Here is a 23,531-nt window from a genome sequence, read left to right as displayed (position 1 = left end):
TTTTGTATTCTTTTGCTTTTTTGTTTCAGGTCGAATAGCCTCCTTCAGCATTTATTGTAGTGCATGTCATGTGTTAGAAAATTCCCTCAGCTTCTGTATTTCTGGAAAGGTCTTTATTCCTCCTTCATATCTCAAGGATATCTTTCCTGGATATATTATTCTTGGCTCATTATTTCTCTTTCAATAGTTTGAATATTTGATTTCACTCCTTCCTCTTTTGTAGAGTTTCTGCTGAAAAATCTCATGATAATCTAATGGGCTTTCCTTAATGTTGATTACCATCTTCTTTTCCCTGGCTGCCTTGAGCATTCTTTCTTTGTCGTTCATTTTTCACAGCTTCAATACAATGTGCCTTGAAGAAGGCCTGTTGGTGTTGAGGTAATTAGGTATTCTGTTTGCTTCCTGGATTCGAGGATCCAGTTCTTTCCACAAGTGTGGGAAGTTCTCGTCAACTATTTGAATATACTCTCGGTTCCCTTCTCCCTTTCTTCTCCTTCTGGTATGCCCATTGCTTATATTGCCCTTTCTGATGCAATCAGAAATGTCTTGTAGAGTTCTTTCTTTAAAGTCTCAAGTCTCTCTCTTCTTCCATCCGTGTCATTTTCAGATTTCTATCTTCGATGTCCCTGATTCTTTCCTCCATCTGGTCAACTCTACTACCTAAGCTGGCTATTTCATTTTTCATTTATTTTATTGAGTTCTTAATCTCCAGAAATTCTATTTGGTTCTTTTAAAAAATTTCAGTCTCTTTGGTAATATGTTCATTTTGTTCTTTGATTGTGTTTCTGAGTTCATTAAACTGCCTTTCTGTGTTTTCTTGCATCTCGTTGAGTTTTTTCAGAACTGCAATCTTGAATTCTCTGTCACTTTAAGTCACATATTTCCATATCTTTAAGTTCTTTTCCTGGAGACGTTTCATTTTCTTTCTGTGCTGCCTTATTACCTTTGTTATTCGTGGCAATTAGTGAATTATTATTTTTCTTCCTACGCATCTACAGGAGTGGGTTCTGCAACAGGTTGATAGTAAGAGGTCTTTGTTTTGCTTTCCAGTATGTGTTGGTAGAACTCAGCCTTTTGTTCTCTCTCATGCTCTCGTGTTATATTTTCTGTGCACTGTTCCGGCTTCTCATACAATGGGGGGATTCCCTGGAAGGCGAGCTTCTCTGTGAACACTTCGCCTGGGTCACAGTGAACCGCCTCCGTGGCGGGGGTGTGTGTGGAGAGTTTCCGAAGTTCCACAGTTCTTCCTGCAGCAGATTCAGAGCCCTTGTGTTTCAGCAGCTCTGTTTACTATTGCAGGGATCTGACAGGGACAGGGTGGGTTGTGAGAGGTGTCCCAGAGCAATGGCGGTGACCACCAGCACAGCCAGTTCTGCATCAAAGGATCCCTCCCGTTGGCCAGAATTAGTTGGGCTGTGAGTCTGTGTGGGCCACAGTTCTCAGAACAGCAAATATTCTGTTCTTTTGATCTGACACTGCTACTGTTACGCTTCTAGTAGCACTGGGAGGGTTGGGGTGGTGTAAGCTCTGACAGGGTGGGGATGGGGCGGCTAGGCTCCTATACCCTCTGATCTCTTCTTGGCAGTGAGGGCTTAAACCACCATTTTCACTCTGTCATGAGCGTTGGGTTCTGCCATGTTGTATGCTGATCCCTCTGGTGGGACATGGGAGACTGGATTCCTCTGATGAAGTAGAATTCTAGAGAAATTTGAAGCTGGTCATCAGGAGAAAGTTTTCAGTCTCACTTTGCTTCTCTTGTAGTTTGACCTCATCAGTCAGACCTTTCTAGACCATCTTTACATTAAATCCTATAGGTGTTGCATGTGGATTATAAGGAGAGTGTGGTAAAACTGGATGTTTGTGTGTATCTGTATAGTACGAGGTATCATAGAAAAATACGGTGAATATTTACATTAAAAAAAATTTATTACAGGAATGGCCAGATGGCTCAGTTGGTTAGAGCGTGAGCTCTGGGCAACAGGTGACCAGTTCGATTCCTGCGTGGGCCAGTGAGCTGTGCCCTCCGCAACTAGATTGAAGACAACAACTTGAGCTCCTGATGGGCAGCCGGATGGCTCAGTTGGTTATAGTGTGTGATCTTAACAAAAAGGTTGATGGTTCGACTCCCACATGGGATGGTGGGCTGCACCCCCTGCAACTAGATTGAGGGCGGCGATTGGACTTGGAGGTTGGCCACGCCCTCCACAACTGAGACTGAAGGACAACAACTTGACTTGGAGCTGATGTATCCTGGGAAAAACACACTGTTCTCCAATAAAGTCCTGGAGATACACACTGTTCCCCTTCCCCAATAAAATCTTTTTAAAAAATTTTATTATAGTTAAAGATACATTGCCATTAATCCCCCTCAAAATATTCCTCCTCACTTTCAACATACTTATCCATTGTTCTTTTCAGTTTCTGAAGTAGTTCTGGAGATCCTTTTTTGTGTCTTTCGTTGTGCTGTCGTGGCTACCTGGATGGATTAAAAATGTTTTCCTTTCATGCTCATTTTGACTTTGGGGATGAGCCAGGAGTCACACAGTGCCTGATCTGGTGAATAAGGTGGATGAGGACACACTGTAATGTTTTTATTTGACCGAAATTGCCGTATACCAGAAGCAACGTGTGACATGGAGATTGTCATGACGGAGAATGAAGTAAAGACACTCATGAAAGAGGACTTCCAGAACTGCTTTAGAAAGTGGCAAGAATGATGGGATAAATGTGTTCGAAGTGAGGGGGAGTATTTTGAAGGGGATTAATGGCAATATGTCTTTTACTATAATAAATTTTTTAAAATTTAAACATTCACCGTATTTTTCTATCACACCTCATATGAGATACTTGTATATGTGTGTTTTGTCATTCAGAACATTCAGAGCCAGTAATCTTGTCCCTAATTCAGCCCAGGTGGTCTTTTTCTTACATTTTTGTCAATGATGTGTGTACCATTCTTTTTCCATTAATTAAGCAAACACTGAGTACCTACTCTGTATTATGTTTGGCTCCCTTAGTTTGAAATCAAACAATACATATTTCTGTTCTTCTGGTAAATTTGGGGTGACAGATTTACTAATCATCTCTTAAGTATTATTTAACAAATAACTCCAGTAAAGGTATGCGGAGGATACTATGGGGAGTTGAGGAGGCATCTGAATCAGATTATGAGAACGAGGGAAGACTTCTTTAGGAAGTGAATCTAGAGCTGGAATTTGCAGGGTGAGCAAAGTAACTCATGAGGTTGTTCACTAAATGGATGCTGGGTGAGTGAATCACAATTAGGTGATGCTTGGAGAAGGACATTTGCAGCAAGGGTGCAAAGGTAGAAAGGCATGAAAAGTACGTGGCATACTCAGGGAATCCTGCAATTGAGTATGGATTAAGTAAAAGGGTCTACTTATAGGGGAGTGGGAGGAGTTGAGGTAGGTATTGTTCTGTCTTCCCCCTTCCGGATGAGATCTCAGTTGACTTTGCTTTTCTCCCTGCAGTTTACCCTTCCCTGGAGTCTGATGATGATGACCCTGCTTTGAAATCTCGACCCAAGAAAAAGAAGAATTCAGATGATGCTCCATGGAGTCCTAAAGGTGATTTAGTCCTTAAACACTGTGGGGGTAGTTGGGGGGAAAATAGGCTGGGGGTAGGTGGGATATTTAATATAGGAAGATATGATTCAGTCGTTCATTTGTTTATTCAGCAAACATTTGTTGACTGTCTGCTGTGTTAGGTGCTACAGTGAAAACGGTCAGGGAGACACAGAGTTTATGCATTCAGTTCAGCAAAGCCAGAAGTAATGTAATATGTTCCTTCTGATATTTTATGGCCAGAGATGAAAAGAGGAAGACCTTGAACAGATTCTAGCAAGCAGTCTAAGGCTTCTGAGAACATTCTGCTACCATTTTCCTAGCTCTTTGGTAATATTAATGTCAAAGAAGGGAAATTCTTCTGACTGTTGAGCTGTACAAGGCCCAAGACTCCTTAGACTGTCACCTGTACTGGCTGAGAGGCCATCTCTGAGAAAGGAAGAAAGGATGATCATTGAGTTGAACATGTAATTTAGAGGATAATAAAATAATTCATCTCATTGGCTTGGTATTTTTCACATTAGAGGTTGTGTTCGTTAGCTTTTGCTGCTTATCCAGTTACCCAAAACTTAATGGCATAGAACAACAGTCGATTACTTCTCACAATTATCTATGTTGACTGAGCTGCTGTTCCAGTCTGGACCAGCTTGGCTGGGTCTGGATGGTCTGAAAAGATCTCCCTCAGGTGTCTGGGACCTAATTTGGGTCGACTGGGGCCTCTCTCCATGTGGTCTTTTATCGACCAGGGGGCCCACCCAAGATTTTTCACAAGGTAGCAAGCAGAAGGGTATCCAGCAGCAAGAAAGGACAATCCCCAATGTGTAAGCCCTTTTCAAGCCACTGTTTGTGTCATGTTTTCCATTGGCCAAAGATATGGCCAAGCCTCAATTCCAGGCATGGAGAAATAGATTCCATCTTATGACAAGGAGCTGCAAAATCCTCCTATGTATACAAGGAAATGTGAGCTAATTGAGAGCCATTGCCGCAGCAGTTCACCACAGAGGGTGCTCGCATCTCAGTGCCCATGTTTCCCCAGGAAATAAAGGGCCCAATAACCCCACCCAGCCTTATTTGTCATTTCTGGTGTTTGTTTGGGGTTGGGGGAATAGGGTGGTAGAGCAGTCCTGGAAAGTGTTCTCTTAGTAAGTCAATCAGCAAATGTTTCTTTTTTCTTGCTTCAGACCCATTTTCTGATTTTATTTTGTCCTATAGTTTCTGGCTTATTAGCATAATGGAAAATTTGAAAAATACAGACAAATAGAGGAAAGTATAAAGAAGAAACCACCCATGATTCTGCCACCCAGAAATAACCGTTGTTAATATGTTTACATATTTCCTTATAGTCTTTTATTCTTATGCATTTTTCTTTTTATGGTTGAAATTGCATTATGTATACAATCATATATCCTACTTTAAAATTGTTTTGGCCTTTATTCAAAATATGTGTGTATGTTTGGTAGCAAATCAAATAGTACAGAGGAGTTTAGCATGAAATGCAATGGTCTTCTGCCTCTGCTTTTTCCACCTACAATGCCATGCCAGAGAGGCAGCCGCATAGTTTTAATTTTTCTGGTAGTTACCTCCAAAAAATATATATAATAGGATTTGTAACACCTTTTTTTTCCTTTTTTTAAAAATGTATCATCATTATTTTGCTCTTTTTAAAAAATATATCATGATCATTTTTTGCTCTTTTTTTTTTTAAATTTTATTGGGGAATATTGGGGAATAATGTGTTTCTCCAGGGCCCATGAGTTCAAAGTCATTGTCCTTCAATCTAGTTGTGGAGGGCACAGCTTAGCTCCAAGTCCAGTTGCCATTTTCAGTCTTTAGTTGCAGGGGGCGCAGCCCACCATCCCATGTGGGAATTGAGCCAGCAACCTTGTTGAGAGTTCGCGCTCTAACCAACTGAGCCATCCGGCCGCCCCTCCGGAAGCTCAGTGGCAGCTCATTATCTTCAGTCTAGTTGTGGAGAGTGCAGCTCACTGGCCCATGTGGGAATCGAACCGGCAACTCGGTTGTTCAGAGCTCGCGCTCTAACCAACTGAGCCATCCAGCTGCCCTGTAACACCATTTCTTGATTTATTAATTTCTGTTTCTCCTTCCATCAACTTCTGTCAATCTCTCTTGATTACCCACTTTCTAAGACATGGACATTAGTGCCGCTGTTTTTTTCTTCCTTCCTCAAACTTTCTATGAGCCGCACTTTTTCATTTATATTGTCAAGGTTGTTAACATTTACACTGTCTTGTGATTAATACTCTATATTGACTAGAAGTTGACTGTAAAAGTTGAAAACCAATAAATACATCTGGCCTTTTAAAGTTAATATTATATCATAAACATATCCCTATGCTATTGTTTATAAATAATATTTTAGTGGTTACAAAATGTTCCGTTCCCTGGATATACCTAATTCACCTAACTTCTCCTTTGATGTGAGGCATTTAGCCTAGTCCCAAGTTTTCACACTTAGTGGTAACATTTGGGATGAACATTTTTTTTAAGTTAATTGTCACCCAGTAGGGGTAACAGTTGTTAGTAAAGTTACATAGATTTCAGGTGTACAATTCTGTAATGCATCATCTATATATCACATTGTGTGTTCGCCACCCAGAGTCCTCCTTCCATCACCATATATTTGACTCCGTTTACCCTCTTCCAAAACCCCTCTCCCCCCTTAACCTCTGGTTGGGATGAACATCTTTTTATGTAAGTGTTTGTATTTCTGATTATTTACTTAGGATGGATCCCCATGAAACTCTAGAAGGGCCCAAGTGTATGAAAATATGTGCCTTTATATATGGGTACACAGTGAAAATTCTTCCTCCAACCCCTGTTCCAAAGCCTTCCAATTCCTCACCTGGAGTCAGCCACTGTTATTAGTTTCATGTTAATTCTTTCAGGGTAGCTTATGCATATACAAGTAAATACATGTATATATTTTATTTCCCACTCTTTTTTTTTTTACTCTATGGGAAGCATACTTTACACACTGTTCTGTGCTTTACTTTTCTCACTTAACAATTACATCTTAGAGATTGTTTATGCTCCCACAAGCAATGCGTGTGAGTGCGTTTCCCTAGACGCTTGCCAATACAATTTGTTAGTACAAACGTTTTAAAAGCTCTTTGTATATATTGCCAAATTGCTTTTCAGAAAGGTTGTACTAGTTTACACTCTCACCAGCTATGTGCGACAGTACTTGTTTATGAATCCTTACAGGCATGGAACTTATCAGTTAGGAATAGTGTTTGCCTGTAACAAGAACCTCTCAGGCATCCTTAGTGAGTGTGTATCCCCTCAGGGTGATATGATGGCTACTTCACCGTCAGCAGAGGGCTCTGAGTTACAGTCAGGAAGAAGAGGAAGAGCAAAAGGAGAAAGGAACAAGCCTGCTGAGCACCCCTCTACAAGGAGTTTTACGTTCCACTTTTTTAATATCATCTTTGGCCTAAACTGTGTCACATGGCCAAGATTATCTGCCAGAGAGGCCAGGAAATGGAATTTTTAGCTAGGTACATTGCTATCCCACACTGTCATGTTTTTTGATAGTAAGCAAAGAAGGATAAGTGATACAGGGTTGAGAACAAGCAGTCTCCACCATATTTTTTTGATCTTTGGTAATTCACAAGCAAACAACAGTATCTGATTAATTTTCATTTCTTTGAGTAAACATTTCTTATATGTTTGTATTAGCATTAGAATTTCTTCTTTGTAAATTTTATTTCTGACCTTCGCCCATTTATCCATGTAGGTCTTCAAGCTTTCCAAATTGACCTTTTTATACAGTAAGGAAATAGTCATATATGTATGTAATTTGTTTATGGTACTTTTTCCTCATTCTACATAAAAAAATCTGAATATTTCTATAAAAAAGTTGATTTTATTCATTGTTTTTTTATTCAGAAAGTAGATAATTAACCCTCTGTGTTTTTTAGTTAAACGTATGCATATGTGCCTGTATAGTTCTGTAGATAGAAAGCTAATAACTTTTATCACTTTTTCAAACTGGACTGTTACCCAAAAAAGATAGAGGCAATTGTACTAAAGGTATTCCCATTAAAATAAGAAATAAGATAAATATGCCAATTATCACTGCTACCATTTAGTATTGTTCTAAAAGTTCTAGACAGCAAAATTAGGAATAAAGCAGAAATAAGAACTGTAATTATTAGAAATTAAGAGACCAAATTATCATGATGTAAGGCTTCCTAAGCAGGGAATCCTGTTTATTTTTGTCCTTCATTATATGTAGCACCTTCCATAGTGCCTGGCACACGTAAGATATTTGATAAATATTTGACAAGTGAAAGAAATGGTATGATTATATAATTAGAAAGTGTAAGAGAACCAACTGAAAAACTATTAAAACTAATATAAGAATTCAATAAATTGGGTAATCACTGACTATAAACCAGATACCTAAAAATCAAGGATTGTTATATATCAGTAATAACCTTAATACACCGAGGAAACAAGATTCTATTGATGATAACAACAATTGTATAAAATACCCAAGAATAATTGAGATCTCAGATGCTCATGGTGTATATGATCTTTTTAATATATTGCTGAATTCGACTTGCTAATATTTTGTTGAGGATTTTTGCATCTGTTTTCATCAGGGATATCGGCCTATCATTTTCTTTTTTGTAATGTCTTTGTCTGGTTTTGGAATCAGGGTAATTAATGATGACCTCATACAATGATCTTGGAGCCTTCCCTGCTTGAATTTTTTGGAATAGTTTGAGAAATAAAGTTGTTAATTCTTCTCTGAATGTTTGGTAAAATTCACCTGTGAAGCACTCTGGTCCAAGACTTTTGTTAGTTGGGGTTTGTTTCATTACTGATTTGATTTCATTAGTAGTAATCAGTCTATTCAGATTTTCTGTTTCTTCTTGATTCAGTCTTGGAAGATAGTGTGTTTCTAGGAAAATATCCATTTTTTCGATTGTCCAATTTGTTGACATATAATTGTTTGTAGTATCCTTTAGTTCTTTACGCATGGTCTCTTTTAGCTCGTTGAACATGTTTAAAATAGCTGGTTAAAGCCCTTTTCTAGTAAGTTCAACTTTGTTTAGAAAGTCAGGTACAGTGTTTATTAGTTACTTTTTTCCTATGTATGGCTACACTTTATTTCTTTGCGTATCTTGGAATTTTGTTGTTGAAAACTGAACATTTTAAATAATGTGGCAACTCTGGAAATGAGATACTCCCCACTCTGTTCCCCAGGGTTTGTTTTGTTGCTACTTGTTTTTATTTGTTTGTTTATAATTAGTTCAGAAAAATCATTAAAGTATATATTCTTTTTATTTGTGGCCACTGAAGTCTCAGTTTAGTGGTCAACTAATGACCGGACAGAGATTTCCTTAAATGCCTGAAACCAGTAAATCTCACAGTGTTTGACAAGGGACTCGATGTGCATGTTGGGACATGCCTCAGCACTCAGGCAGGCAATTTACAACTCTGCCTTAGGCTTCACTTCCTGCTTTGCCGAAGCCTGGATGTCAGCCGTAGGTGAGTGCTAGGGTATTCTCAAATCTTTCCTGACTATGCACATAGACCCTATGCACGTTTATGGCCTTCTAGATTCCCATGAATATGTGGGAGTTTTTCTAATCCCCAGTAGGTAACTCATTCTTCAGCTTTTCCTTTTAAGCTTTTGGGTTAGTCTATTGTTTGCCGCAACTGTTATCCATCACCTTAAGCAGCTGTGACATTAAAGCCCTTGCCTTTAAATATTTTTGTTAAATGCCACCTAGGGAGAAGCTTTTTAGCACTAGGCTTTGAAAGAAAGCTCCAGCTCCATTCTGTTCCCTAGTTGCTGAGAATGTGGGCTGTTATTTTTCAAGGATACTGCTGAGCTGAGGAGACCCGAATGGGTCTAAGGCAAGGTAAAATGCTGTAAAGCTCACTGCTATTACTGAGATTTAGCAATTTTTCTTACGTACATGCTCTCCAGTTTGCTGTAAGTCTTTGGTTAATTTCCAGAGTCCTAAAAAAGTTTATTTGGACAATTTTTGCCAGTTTTTTCATTGTTTTCATTCAGGAGCAAGTTTTTGGAGGTTCTTAACTTTGTCAGTTGTGCTGATGCCACCCATCATGACATACTAAATAGTTCAGTGTGCATCTCTATGAAAAATGACATTTTCTTCCATAGCTATAGGACCATTATATGACACCTAAGTTAAGTAACATTTATTTCATATATTATTTAATGTCAAATCCTTATTTAAATTTCCCCAAATTGTACCAAAAATATCTTTTATAATTTGCTTATTCAAACCAGTATCTATTCAAGGACTGTACATTTTATTTGTATAATCTGTTAGTCTCATTGGTTATGTAAAACATTTTATTAATGATAATTTTCAAACGTACATATATGTAGAAGGGTAGTACGCAAACACTCATGTTCTCAATACCTAGATCCTACAGTTGTAATATTTTGGTGTATTTGCTTCATCCACTTATCTATATCTGTCTGTCTATCTATAGTTTTTGCTGAGCCACTTCAGAGTAATGTGCAGCTATCAAAACATGAAATTTTACCCCTTAATACTTCAGTAAGTCCTAAGAATAAGGACACCCTCTTATGTAACCATACTACCTTTGTTATATTTCACAGTTAACAATTTCCTAAGATCTTCTAATACCATGTTCATAATCAAATTTTCTCAACTGTTCCTCCATAATTTTTTATGGTGTTTTTTTCCAAAACCTAGGCCCAATCAAAACAGTTGTTTTTGTTTGTTTGTTTGTTGTTTGTTCTTCAGCTTGACACATCAACTTGCCCATGTATTGTATAGGTCAGGAATTTGGAAAGGGCACAATGAGGACAACTTGGCTCTACTCCATGCTGGCTAGGGCTTCAGCTGGGTAGTTTTGAAGGCTGGGGGTCACTTGATGGCTAAGAGTTTGAATCATCTGAAGTTTCATTAACTCACATCCCTCGTGCCTGGACTTGGCGGACTCAGATACTAGAAATGCCAAGCAGAGTGCCAACATGTGTCCTTTCCATATGACTAGCTTCCTCACTGTTTGGTGGCCTCAAGGCAATCAAGCTTCTTACATGGTTGCTAAGGGCTCTAAGTGTGAGTGTTCCAATAAACAATGTGGAAACTGAAATTGCCTTTTCTGATCTAGCCTCAGAAGTCATGCAGTGTCACTTTCAGCACACTCTATAGGCTACACGTGAGCCTGCACAATTCAACAAGAGGGAACATAGACCCCACCTATCAATAGAATTTGGGCGCTTGTTTTTAAACCACCACACTTACAGAACTATAGAGAACAATATAAAATATATCTATAAATCCATAACCGAAAATTGTGCATTAACATTTTTGCTAGATTTGCTTCAGATCATTTTCTAAACAAATAAAATACCACCTTTAAAGGAAAGACTTCAACTTCCTGAATTGCCTGTTCTACAATCTGCACAACTTTATAGAGAAAGTCTCCTTTGTAATAATAATAGCTAACCAAGTAATCTTTAAATCTAGGTCAGTATCACCATCATCTCCTTTTTTTTCTGTGACATTGATTTGTTTCTTTAATTAAAAATAGAGAGACTAGTACAATGAGTTATCATACTCTCATCACCGAGAATCAATAGTTATCAAGATTTTGCCACATTTGATTAATCTGTAGCTTCTTATTTTCAAAATTGTATATCCTTTAAAGCAATTCCCAGATATTGTGCCATTCCCACCTTCTATGGATTTCAGTATGCATCTCTAAAAAATAGGGACATTTTCTCACACTATCACAATCCTGTTGTCATACATACAAAATTAATAATTTGATAATTTCCTGACGTTAGCTATCACTAAGTCCATAATCGAATTTCCTCAATTGTCTAAGTAAAAAGTATTTTTACACTGGATTTGTTTAAGTCAGGATCTAAATAATGTCCATATGGCATTTGACTGTCATGCCTTTTAAGTCTCTCTTAATCTAAAGCAGTCCCCCCCACACACACTTTTGTTTTATGTTGTTAAAAAAAAAAACAGCAACCTGTATAATCGTCCTGTAGCACATCCCAACTTTTAGATTTGTTTGCTTCCTTGTAAAATTGTCTTTTTAATGAAACCAGGCCAGTTATCTTGTAGAATGTCTGATTGTTTTCTCATGGTGTCATTTAACTTGTTCTTGTATCTCTGTCTTTCTTAAAAACTAGAAGTAATATGAACTGCTTACTTGATTTTAGATCTTTGGCAAAACTACTTCCCAGATCATGCTGTGAATTTTCTATTGTATTGCATCAGGAAATGCATGAAAGTGTCTGTCTCACTATTAGTGACAATAAAGTTAATACTTAGTTAAGGGAGCAATTTCCTGATCTCACCCTTGTCAAGTTGGTTTTTTCTTCTAGAGACTTACAAGTAATCTGTGAGGTAACACTTTGGTACTGTGTGAATATCCAGTGCCCTTGAACCAGTTGTTCCATTAAGGGCTTGCAAACCTGTGATTTTCTAATTCTGTCATTGTTTCTACATTTATTAGCTGGTATTCTTCTGTAAAGAAGAGCTTTCCCTCATCATCTGGGGCAGTTTGGTTATACTGAGATATACTTCCTATGTAAAATGTGGAATGAATAACTATTTTTGATTGAAAATTGTTAAGGAATTATAAAAGGATTATGCAAGATGGTCTTCAGGAGCTCATGGCCAGGCTGGTAGACAAAATAACACACGTAAACATTAGGGAATGAGACAAGATGGTATGTGCTATGTATTAGGTTGGTGCAAAAGTAATTGCGGTTTTTGCAATTGTAATGTTTTAAACCGCAATTACTTTTGCACCAACCTAATATTAAGTGACTTCTACATATTTTAAGTTCGGGGGATGGAGATATCAATGTGAGCCCCTCTTAGAGGTTTGCATCATAGAAGGTTGATTTCAGCTAACTTTTGAAGGATGGACAGGTTTCGAAGAGGAGTTAAAAAGAGAAGAGGGTACTCCAGGCAGTGTGGATGGTGAGGATGAAGGCACAGGGAGAGAAGATGAACTGTACATATTCTGAAGGTATAGTAAGGAAGCCATTTTGTCTAGAGAAGTTGAGAATATGGTATGGAAATAAGGTTGGTGAGGTAGTTGGCCAGGAGTAGAATATGGACAACCTTAAATGCCAGTTCAGGGAGGTTAACTTTTATCCATTAATATTTGTATACTTTGTGTACTTTAGGTATTTGTGAACTAGCTTCTTACCAGATGGGAAGCAAAATCTGACTTTGTTTAAGCTGAAAACAGGAAGACCAGTTGAGATCATCTTTGGGGGGCTGAGGTAGGGAATATGGTTGCCATTCAGATAAATGTCTTCATCCTGTTTCCTCTGCAGCCCGTGTGACCCCAACTCTGCCGAAGCAGGACCGTCCTGTCCGTGAGGGGACCCGGGTAGCTTCCATTGAGACAGGTTTGGCTGCAGCAGCTGCAAAGCTGGCCCAGCAGGTAGGTGTTGACAGCTAGTCAATGGCCCTGCTACTGAATCTAGTTTAACTTAGAGCCTCAAAGCTCAGACCTTTGAGTTGATAGGATCCCACTGTTGTTTCACTGGGGAGTGAGTAACCTTTGATTTTTATCCATGACAGTATTCTTAGTCCCTCCTATATCCTTCAGATCCCAACTCAATGACAAGCTACTTCCACAGGTCACGCAATTGACATGATTTAGGGTGAAAGGAAATAGAGGGCCAGCGGAAGGCCCTTGCTTTTCTGGGTGTGTAATATCCTCTCAGATGGGAAGGACCAGGTCTGTCCTTGGGTAATGGCATTAGCCTTCAGATGAAGCCCAAGGAGGTGACTCAATTGAGTATACACAAGTTTTCAGCTACCCACCAGTATTGGAACTTGCTTTTTGGGGGAGAGGCTTTTATTGTTCTCTATATCAAATACTATTGCCTTGATCTTCACCCCCTGCCTCCCAAGAAAAGTTCACCCACTAAGTTTTGTCTTAAAGGGTCACTTCACTAGAATCAAGTTGACTTTTTAGCCTGTTAGAGTTGGCAGAGTTCTTGAATGTGTATGCTGTGTTCAGCAACCCTGAGAGCAGTTGGAGGGGATTCTTCTGATTCTCTACTTGTCAATATCTGCTTAGCTCCTCATGCCACATCCCGTAGTTTAGAGCATTTATTGAGCATCTGTTTTATGTCAGGTGCTTCCATGTACAATGACTCATGTGATATGCCCAGTACCCCTGTTCAATAGGTGATATTGTCATCATTTTACAGGTGAAGAAAATGAAGCTCTCTTTAAGTGACTAGTCCAGGGTAATACAGCCAGTAAATGGAGGAGACAAGATTCAACTCATAGCTTCTAATTTTCATGTTACTTGTTATTTAAATAAAATGAAATAGTTAAGTGTTTATATAATTCAGTAATTATATTCTATTTAAAAAATTGATAAAAAGCTGTTTTTAATATGATGTTCTATGGCGCTCTGAAGTTGCTTAGACGTGTCTCAGAGGCTTTTGTTGGGAGCCTGCAGGCCAGGAGGCGCTTTTATTTTTTTAAAACATAATTGTTTTATTTGTCAATTACAGTTGACATACAACAGTATATTAGTTTCAGGTGTACCACATAGTGATTAGACATTTATATAACTTGTGAAGTGATCACCCCAATAAATCTAGTACCCTCCTGACACCATATATAGTCATTACAATATTATTGACTATCTCCTTTATGCTATTCTTTACATCCCCATAACTGTTTGGTAACTACCAATTTGTACTTAATCCCTTCCCCTTTTTCACCTAACCTCCAACCCCACCCCCAGCTAGCAACCATCAAAATGTTCTCTGTATCTATGAGTTTGTTTCTGTTTTGTTGTTTGTTTTGTTCTTTAGATTCCACATATAAGTGAAATCATATGGCATTTGTCTTTGTCTGACTTTCTCCACTCAGTACAATACCTTCTCGTTCCATCCATGTTGTTGCAGATGGCAAGATTTCATTCGTTTCTATGGCTGAGGAATATTCCATTGTATATATGTACCACCTCTTCTTTATCCATTCATCCATTGATGGACACCCAGGTTGCCTCCATATCTTGGCTATTGTAAATAATGCTGCAATGAACATATAGATACACATTTCTCTTCAAAGTAGTGTTTTGGGTTTCTTTGGATAAATACCCAGAAGTAGGATTACTGGATCTTTCTTTGTTTCTTATTATAGCCTTTGTTTTAAAGTCTATTTTGTCGGGTATAAGTATTGCTACCCTAGCTTGTTTGTTTTCATTTTCAAGAAATATCTTTTTCCTTCCCTTTATGTTCAGTCTATGTGTGTCTTTCAATCTGAACAGAGACTCTTGTAGGCAGCATATGTAAGGGTCTTGTTTTCCTTTCTATTCAGACACCTTATTTCTTTTCATTGGAGAATTTAATCCATTGACATTTAAAGTAATTGTTTATAGATATGTAGTTATTGCCACTTTATTATTCAGATTTTTGATCTTTTTTTTTTCTTCTTAAAGAAGTCCCTCTAACATTTCTTGTAATACTGATTTGGTGTTGATGAACTTCTTTAGCTTTTTGTTTCTGTCTGGGTAGCTGTTTTATCTGTCCTTCGATTCTCAATGATAGATTTGCTGGGTAGAGTAATCTTGGTTGTGTGTCCTTGCTTTTCATCACTTTGAATATTTCCTGCCAATCCCTTCTGCCTGCAAAGTTTCTGTTGAGAAATCATCTGACAGTCGTATGGAAGCTCCCTTGTAGGTAACTAACTGCTTTTCTCTTGCTGCTTTTAAGATTCTCTCTTTGTCTTTAACCTTTGGCATTTTAATTATGATGTGTCTTGGTGTGGGTTTCTTCGGGTTCATCTTGTTTGGAACTGTGTACACTTCCTGGGCCTGTATGTCTATTTACTTCACCAGGTTATGGTTTTCTGTCATTATTTCTTCAGAATGGTTTTCAATTCCTTGCTTTCTCTCTTCTCCATTTGGTATCCCTCTTATGTGTATGTTGGTATGCCTGATGTTGTTCCAGAAGCCCCTTAAACTATCTTCATTTTTGGGGGGGATTCTTTTTTTCTTTTTGCTGTTCTGATTGGGTGTTTTCTGCTACTTTAACTTCTAAATCACTGATTTGATTCTCTGCATTTGATCTGTTGATTCCCTCTGATGTATTCTTTATTTCAGTTATTCATTGTTTCTGACTTTTTTTTTTTAATGTTTTCTATCTCCATTTTTATGTTTTCTCTCGCTTTGTTGAAGTTCTCCCCGAGATCATTGAGCATCCTTATAGCCAGTGTTTTGAACTCTGCATCTGGTACATTGCGTGTCTCCATTTTGTTTAGTTCTTTTTCAGAAGCGTTGTTCTATTCTTTCATTTGGGACATGTTTCTTTGTTTCCCCATTTTGGCTGCTTCTCTGTGTTTGTTTCTATGTATTAGTAGCGCTGCTATGTCTCCTGGTCTTAGTAGAGTGACCTTATGTAGTAGGTGCCCTGTGGGACCCAGTGACGCAGTCTCCCTTGTCACCTGAGCCGGGTGCTCCAGTTGTGTTCTTTGTGTGGGTTGTGTGTGCCTTCCTGTTGTAGTTGTGCTTTGGTTTCTGTTTGCACATCCGTGGGAGAGATTGACCTTGAGCTGGTTAGTTGTGAGGCCTGACCATGACTACAGTCGAGCTGTTGTGCAGGGGCTGACCTTATGGAGCAGGACTCACTTTAGCGGGGCTCTGGTGCCTGCCTAGTCTGTCTTTTGAGTGTGTCACCCAGGGAGGTAGCTGGGTGGTGCTTTGGCTGGGTCCGAAGCCAGCCACTGGTTTTGCCAGCCCCAGGGCCTCCTGGGAGGGGCCTTGCCACAGGCCAAGTTCAGCCATAGCTTGTACCCTGTCCAGAGCCACCTGGCATAAGCCACAAAGCATTCTGCAGATGGCTGCCACCTGCGCTGGGCTTGAAGGTGCCTGGGAGAGGCTAAGCCATGAACTGAGACTGGCTGCTGCCAATGCTGGGTTTGGGGCTGCTCAGCAAGAGGTACAGGGTGCACTGAAGCCAGATACTGCTTGTTTGGGTTTTGTCAGGCAGCCCTTCTTTGAACAGAACTTCTCTCTGATATGTATACTTTAGTGCCATGTAAAATAATTTGGAAAACAAAACAAAACAATGGGGTTCTGCTTTAAATAAAGAAAAATTAATTAAAGTTGTGAAAACTACTTTCAGCCTTCTAAGGAGCTCACTTCTGTGTGAGTTAATCAGGAATGACCTCAGTGAAGAGGTTTTGAAATCGGGGAGGGGTTTTGCAGGTGAAGCTTTTGTAGGGGACAGGGAAGAATTTCAGGGTAAGAGAACTAATTCATACAGCACAGAGGCCTTCTAGATTTGGTCTCTGGTCACCTCTCCTCCCTGACTTCCTGCCAGCCCCTCACGCACATCCTTTATACCAGCCATACTATTGCACTATGCTACTCATAGTTCACTCTGTGTATCAGATTGTCTCACGCCTCTGTGCCTTTGCACAGGCTGTTCCCTCTGCCCATTGAGAATCATGCCCTCCTCTCAGATGCCTTACCTAACCCTCCTTCACACCATTTACTATCAATTTATTTTAGTATTCTTCTGTGCTTCCATAGCATTCTCTCATGGTATTTACAATCATAAGTATACTTTTCTGTGGCCCCTATTAAACTGTAAGTGCCGCAGGAATGGGGCTCTATCTAATTTAACTTGGTATCCCCATTATGCTAAGCATATGTTCTGTCAGTGTTGGGTGAGTAAATGAATGAATGAGCAGATTTTTCTAGATTGGAGGCTTCATGGTGAGGAGCAGGTAAGATAAATAGAGGTTAAAAAATGGATTCTGGAGCCAGCCTGCCTGAGTTTGAATCCTCATTGTACCACTGAGCAAATTATTTAATTTGTCTGTGCCTCAGTTTCTTTATAGACTTTCAGGATTAGATGAGGTAATGTATATAAAAGCTCTGAGACCAGCACTTGCCATGTAGTATATATACTATAGACATGTTCGCTTTTCATCATTATCATTATGGGTTGGCTACGTGTAAGTGGCCAGAGTCTGGAAGACCATGAGTGTCAGGCCAGGGAGTTTGAACTTGGGTGCAGACTTGCTAGGCTTTTTGAGCAAAGGAGTTGTCCAAGTGAAAGTGGCCTTGTCATAAGACAGTCTAGTCTTCTGTGGGGCAATCTGGGTGAATTATATGAGAAGTAAATAGGCAATAAAGGTAGCAAATTTAGGCTATGTGATCTAGGTATAAACAGATTTCTGGATTCAGATAAGAAAAATGGGGTCAGAAATACAGTTCTTGGTATGGGTGGAATACCAGCGTGGCTGAGAAAGGAGATTCTGAAGTCAGATGGCTTGGGTTTGAATCCCAGGTTTGCCACTTACTGGTCCTGTAACCTTGGGGAAATGACTTAAGCTCTTGGTGCCATGATTTCTTCTCCTAAAAATGGGGTTATGATTCTTCTGATACTTCTTACAGATATTAAATGAGTTAAACTATAGAACAGTACCTGGCATGTATTACTAATATTATTATTCTTGTCCCCCACAAATTCCTATTGTAGCTGCAGCCTGTCAGAGCTTCCAAAGGCAGGAGTAGGAATAGACCTGTGTTGCCAAGAGAGGGCAAAGATGTGTAATCACTGAGTTGGTCTGTGTGGCTGTGTACCATCGTTCACATGCTCTCAGCATCACTTTTCCAGGTCCTCAGGGCTCCAGATGCCCACTACACAGTTACCCACTACCCAGTGGATAGTAAATCCACAGAGCAATGGATGGATGAAATCAAAATATGGGGAGAAGTGATATAGTTCCTTATTCTTCTCTTCATCCCAGATTGAGGTTTTAAAACTGATGACCTAGAGGATTGTCAAGTCCTCTATTAAAAGAAAGAGGAAGATGAACAATAATGAATGTCAGCTATAATTTTCTATATATGTTTATAGTTACAGGAAGCGGAGTACAGCATTAGGAATAGAGACAGTGGAAATGTAATGTCTCTGTGCGATGTCAGAGGGGTAGTGGATGGGGGGAGGGGGTTGTCACTGTGTGAGGGATATAAATGATAAATGTCTAACTATTACATTGTTTTGTGCACCTGAAACTAATCTAAAAAATGTTTAAAAAGAAAGAGGAAGATACACCATTGTAAGAGATGAAGATAGAATAACAATTTACTACTTGTTGAGTACCTACTATATGCTACATGTTTGTATGTCATTATTTAATCTTTCCAACAATCCTGAAAAACAGACATTATTTTGCCCATTTTTCAGATGAGGCAATTGAAATTTGGAAAGGTTAATAACTTGACCAAGATCATCCAACTTAGGAGTGCAAGCTTAGATTTGAACCCAGGTCTACCTCATTCCAAACCTACTATTACCCTTTTACTCTGAGATGTCCCATTTTGAGAAGTGTGCAGGGTGGGTGTTTAGATAGGCCTGGTTGACTCCTGGGCCCAGGAACTCTTCAGCTGTGAGGCTTTGAGCTCAAGATACTTAATATCCCTGCACCTCAGTTTTCTCATCTGTAAACTGAGGGATTTTCCTTCTCAGGGCTGCTCTGAGGAGTGAATAAGATAAAGTATATAAAGGGTCTCAGGTGCTGACATGAATTTAGCTACTATTATTACAAGTGGCCATGATCCACCTGGTAATTGGCAGTGTTATTACCAAAACCCAAGTCTCTGAACTCATTTACCCCCCTATTGCCACTGTACTGATTAGTAGCAGTGATGACTTCTGGATGGATGGTTCCCAAGAGATGACCTCAGGTATTGAAGGCTGGTATGTTTGTGTGTCCATGCATCCAGGCTAGACTTGGGGTGGGGGCAGGTTGAGGTCCACACTGACCATTGTCTAATTTCCCTTCTGGGAAATTCTCTTTTCTCCATTCCTGAATTTTCACTTTCCATTTGGCTTGTGTTTCAGGAGCTGCAGAAGGCCCAAAAGAAGAAATATATCAAGAAGAAGCCTTTGTTGAAGGAAGTAGAACAGCCTCGCCCTCAAGAGTCCAATCTCAGTGTGGCAGCACCAGCCCCGACTCTGACCACTACACCCCAGCTTCTCACCTCCTCCTCACCCCTGCCTCCTCCTGAGCCTAAACAAGAGGCCCTCTCAGGAAGTCTTGCTGACCACGAGTATACTGCTCGTCCCAATGCCTTTGGCATGGCTCAGGCAAACCGCAGCACCACACCCATGGCCCCCGGCGTCTTCTTGACCCAGCGGCGCCCTTCCATTGGCTCCCAGAGCAATCAAGCAGGACAAGGTACAACTGCCACATGGTTATAGAACTGAGCAGGTTCTTATGCACTCCAAACCCTATGCACTCTGGTAGATGAGAATACCTGGGAGGGACGTTGGCAGCCAACCTAAGGTGCTTGGACTTGATCTCATAGTCCATGAAGAGACAGACATTGACTGGTGTTAACAGAGACAAGCTCTGATGTAGGTTTAGAAAGATGCTTCTGGTGGCCAGAGTAGAGGGTGAGTGAGCTGGAGGTGGGAAGTCTAAAAAAGAGGCACATACTCAGGTCCAAGCTAGTGAAGAGAGGCTGGGGCTCTGGCACAGGGAATGGAGAGGGAGGGGACAAACTGATTATATATGAAGGAAATCACATGGGACATGGGAGGTGATTTGATGCGGGAAGGGGAAGAGGCCAGGGTCGGAGACTCAGGCCCTCCTTTGACTCGCTTTGGCCCTCAAAGCCCAGTCTCTAGAGTATGCAGCTCAAGGGGGTGGGGTTGATGTGGCATTGGGGTGATGAGGATGGGGGTTTCTAATGAAACCAGGCCCTGGGGGTGGCAACTTCAGGGACACTGAGCTATAAGCACTAACCAGGCACTTGTCTAATACTGGTGGACAGGATGAGAGAATGGGGAGGCACAATCACGTCCCAGAAGAATTTAGGAAGGAACATTATTGGGACCAAAGAAACCAGTGGGAAAAAGAACCAGACAGACTAACTGGGGAGTTGGTGCATAAGGTCACAGGAGGAAGAGCCGAGGCACGTGGCGTTCGATGGGAGTAGTTAAGGAGGGCTTCTTGCCCAAGATGGGCCTGGTGTAAGGATGGGGAGACTGGGCAGAGGAACGGAGGAGGGACTGGCCCAAGGACAGTTGGTGCTGGCGTTGCTGCTGGAGCCCTTGCCGTAGCCTTTGCTTCTCTCTCCCTTCCCCCACAGGAAAGCGTCCCAAAAAGGGCCTGGCCACAGCAAAGCAGAGACTCGGCCGTATCCTGAAAATCCACAGAAATGGCAAACTGCTTCTGTGAGCTCCCTCGTGTTCTGCCCATCACCCCTACACCCCCACTGCCTTCTCCGTTGTCAACTCTTGGGGCGCTCCTGGATCCTGTCTGCCCCAGACAAGGTGCTGAGGCGCATTGTCCTGCTTTCTTGGAACTGACCAAAGGCAGGGACTCCTCTACGGCCCCTTCACTGACCCCCAGCTCCCTTCCCCACTTCCACTGGGGACATCCTGCCTTCTCCATACCTCTGAGTAGCAAGTAAATGGGAGAGGGTTTCAGCTGACTAGAACCCTCTTTTCTGCTGCTCCAGCCCATTTCCTTTTCACCAGCTTTGTGTGCCCCTTACTCTCGTCCCCACCTAGAGCCAGAAGGCAGGATGAAGAGAGCACGAGCACAGCCTGGTTCCCCTCAGTATTTCCCTGCTCGTGAAGTGGGAGGCCCAGTGCTCCACACTTTCCACAACTCCAGCCCTGTCTCCAGGAGGCTGCCCACCTCTGCCTGTTCTTCCTTCCCCTTCCTCCCCTCAGCCCAGTGGACATGTCCCACTCAAGACTTGTTTCTGGCAGAAGGGTCTGGTCTCTGCCCTCTCTTGCCAAATGCTTCATGGAAATAAAGAGGAGGGCCCAGAGTCTCCTTACTGCCCCACTATGGGCCATTTCCAGAGGTAGCCTAGAAAGGCCATGGGCTGACTTCACTCATTCTTGGGAAAAGGACAGATTCCTGTCACTTCTCAAGGTGGGGAGAGGACCGATGCCCAAGCCTTTGACCACAACTTTGTTGCCCATCGGAGGAAGCTACTTTTGGTTGGCTAGAGATGAAGCCCGCCATCCCAGGCTGAGCTCCAGGAATTTGCCTGGATTTTGAGGTCCTGCAGAACATTATCTGTGTGGCTGTGGCTGGGTCCCAGCAGATGAGAAACCATCTCCTAAAAGCCTGAAAGCACCTGCCACCGAAGCAGATAACCTGGGCTCTGCGGCCTGCTGCCTTCACCTGTACCACAGAGCACAGCCTGGACCTTCTGGGGAGGATGTGGGCAGGACCTCTCGGCCTTGGGTTCGCCATCCAGAGCCTCCCTGCTTCTTTCTCCACCTGATGTCTTGATCGGAAGACCTCAGAACTCCCATCTTCACTCCTGGGCCCCTGCACTCCCAGACGTCGGGTTAATGCTCAAGCAGAGTGCAGATGGCCACCCGGGAGCCCAAGCCTAGGAGAGGAGGCACTCATCTGTAAAGGAGCAGACCACCTGATCCTCCCCTCCCCCTCTTCCCTTTGTGGATGTCTCTGTGGTCTAGACAGTGACCACCCTTCCTCCCTCCCTGGCATCCTGGACTGGACGGAGAATGTCCCCTTCCCTCCGTTTTGGCACTGCCCACATGGAGTGCATCCTTACCCTCTACCCCACTCCAACCTCACCCCAGTTAGCCCAGTGCTTCTGGGGAACTTAACAGCTACCATGCAAACCACAGGGAATATGTGAGACTTCCCTTGTCTTCTTTATGTTTCCAGTTTGTCTTTTCTCCACAGCCCATATCTATTCTTCCTTGGTATCAGGGGTCCCTTAGCCCCATTTGCTTTTCCTATCTTGGGGACCCCAGGGGCCAAGCAGTCCTCCATCTAGTCACACCAAAGGCAAAAAGCCTGGCTACCTCCCCCCTAGCACATGAGGTCCCCACTCCTCTCCTCTCTGTTTCTGCCCAGCTTTACTTTTCTTGGGGATTTCAAGGCAGCAGAGCGTAGTGAGGGGAGGGAAGGGGGGCAGGCTGTGTTCCTGTGCAGGCAACTGCCTGACTAGGCCCTGACTGCTGTAACCAAGACCAGGACCCCCGCCCTTCTGCCCATTAACAACCCCCCTTGATCTTTCAAAGGCAGCTAATTGCTAGCAAATCCCCCTAGTTCCAGGCCTCTTTCCTCTCTGTTTCTTCGTTAGAAGTTTCTGTGGAGCTGAAACCCAACTCCATTTGACTGGGTTTCCCTTTAGTTTAGTTGGGCTCTCAGAGCTTCCTGTTTGTTTTGTGTTTCAAATGAAAAGCAAGTTTACCCTCAGAGTTATGCTTTTCCAAAGAGGCTAGTGTGCTTTTTTTTTTTTTTTTTTTTTTTTTTTTATGTTTCAGGTTCTAAATGAAGTGAGTTGGGGAGGGGTTAGGAGTGGTAGTAACCAAGGTTTAGAACATGGTGAGAGAGTTAACCTCTGGTCTCCAATACCCAGCACAGAGCTGGGGTAAGATAGGGGGCAGGGAGAGAGGATTTCTATTCACCTTTAATATATTTTTACAAAAAAGCAAACAATTTAAAAACAAGCCCACCGCTTCTGTACATGTCTAAATATATTTTTAGAAGTGGGTAGGATTGTGAATTTCTGATGCAGGGCCTTTTTATAAACAGGTTAGAATAGCATCATACACACTTGGTTTTTCCCCCCTGTTTTTTTCTTATGTTGTGTTACTAATGTAATTTATATTTTTTTTTAGATCCTCCCTTTCCTATAGAGATAAAAGTGATTTATCTTGGCAATTGCTTTGCTTGTCTTTTGTTTTGTTTTTGTTTTTTTTTGGTGGCGTTGGTGGTGGTGGTGATGGTATGGGGTACAAGAGTGCTGCCTTCTCTTTACATTGTCTCTGATTCTCCCTCCCATCAACTCAGCACATCCCTGGTTCCCAGCCATATACCCAAGGTGGGGAGGGGACAGGATCCCTGCCTTCATGAGAGACACAGTTCACACACCAGAAACATAATG

General features: G+C 41.4%; 1 protein-coding gene across 3 annotated transcripts in view; it reads left to right on the top strand.

The window, feature by feature from the left end:
- Positions 1–23,308, top strand: part of PHF8 (PHD finger protein 8) — a 112,719-nt gene extending 89,411 nt beyond the window's left edge. For all 3 annotated transcript variants that reach the window (XM_019710846.2, XM_019710845.2, XM_019710847.2), the window contains 4 exons: positions 3,492–3,587; positions 12,931–13,040; positions 19,483–19,819; positions 20,736–23,308. In XM_019710846.2, coding sequence (XP_019566405.2) covers positions 3,492–3,587; positions 12,931–13,040; positions 19,483–19,819; positions 20,736–20,824 — 632 coding nt within the window. In that variant the 3' untranslated portion in view covers positions 20,825–23,308. The remainder of the gene's footprint in view (positions 1–3,491; positions 3,588–12,930; positions 13,041–19,482; positions 19,820–20,735) is intronic.
- Positions 23,309–23,531: the final 223 nt, after the last annotated feature.

This window comes from Rhinolophus sinicus, chromosome X (assembly GCF_036562045.2).
Source record: "Rhinolophus sinicus isolate RSC01 chromosome X, ASM3656204v1, whole genome shotgun sequence".
In the NCBI taxonomy this organism is placed as follows: domain Eukaryota; kingdom Metazoa; phylum Chordata; class Mammalia; order Chiroptera; family Rhinolophidae; genus Rhinolophus; species Rhinolophus sinicus.
This window is presented reverse-complemented; position numbering and strand designations above follow the sequence as displayed.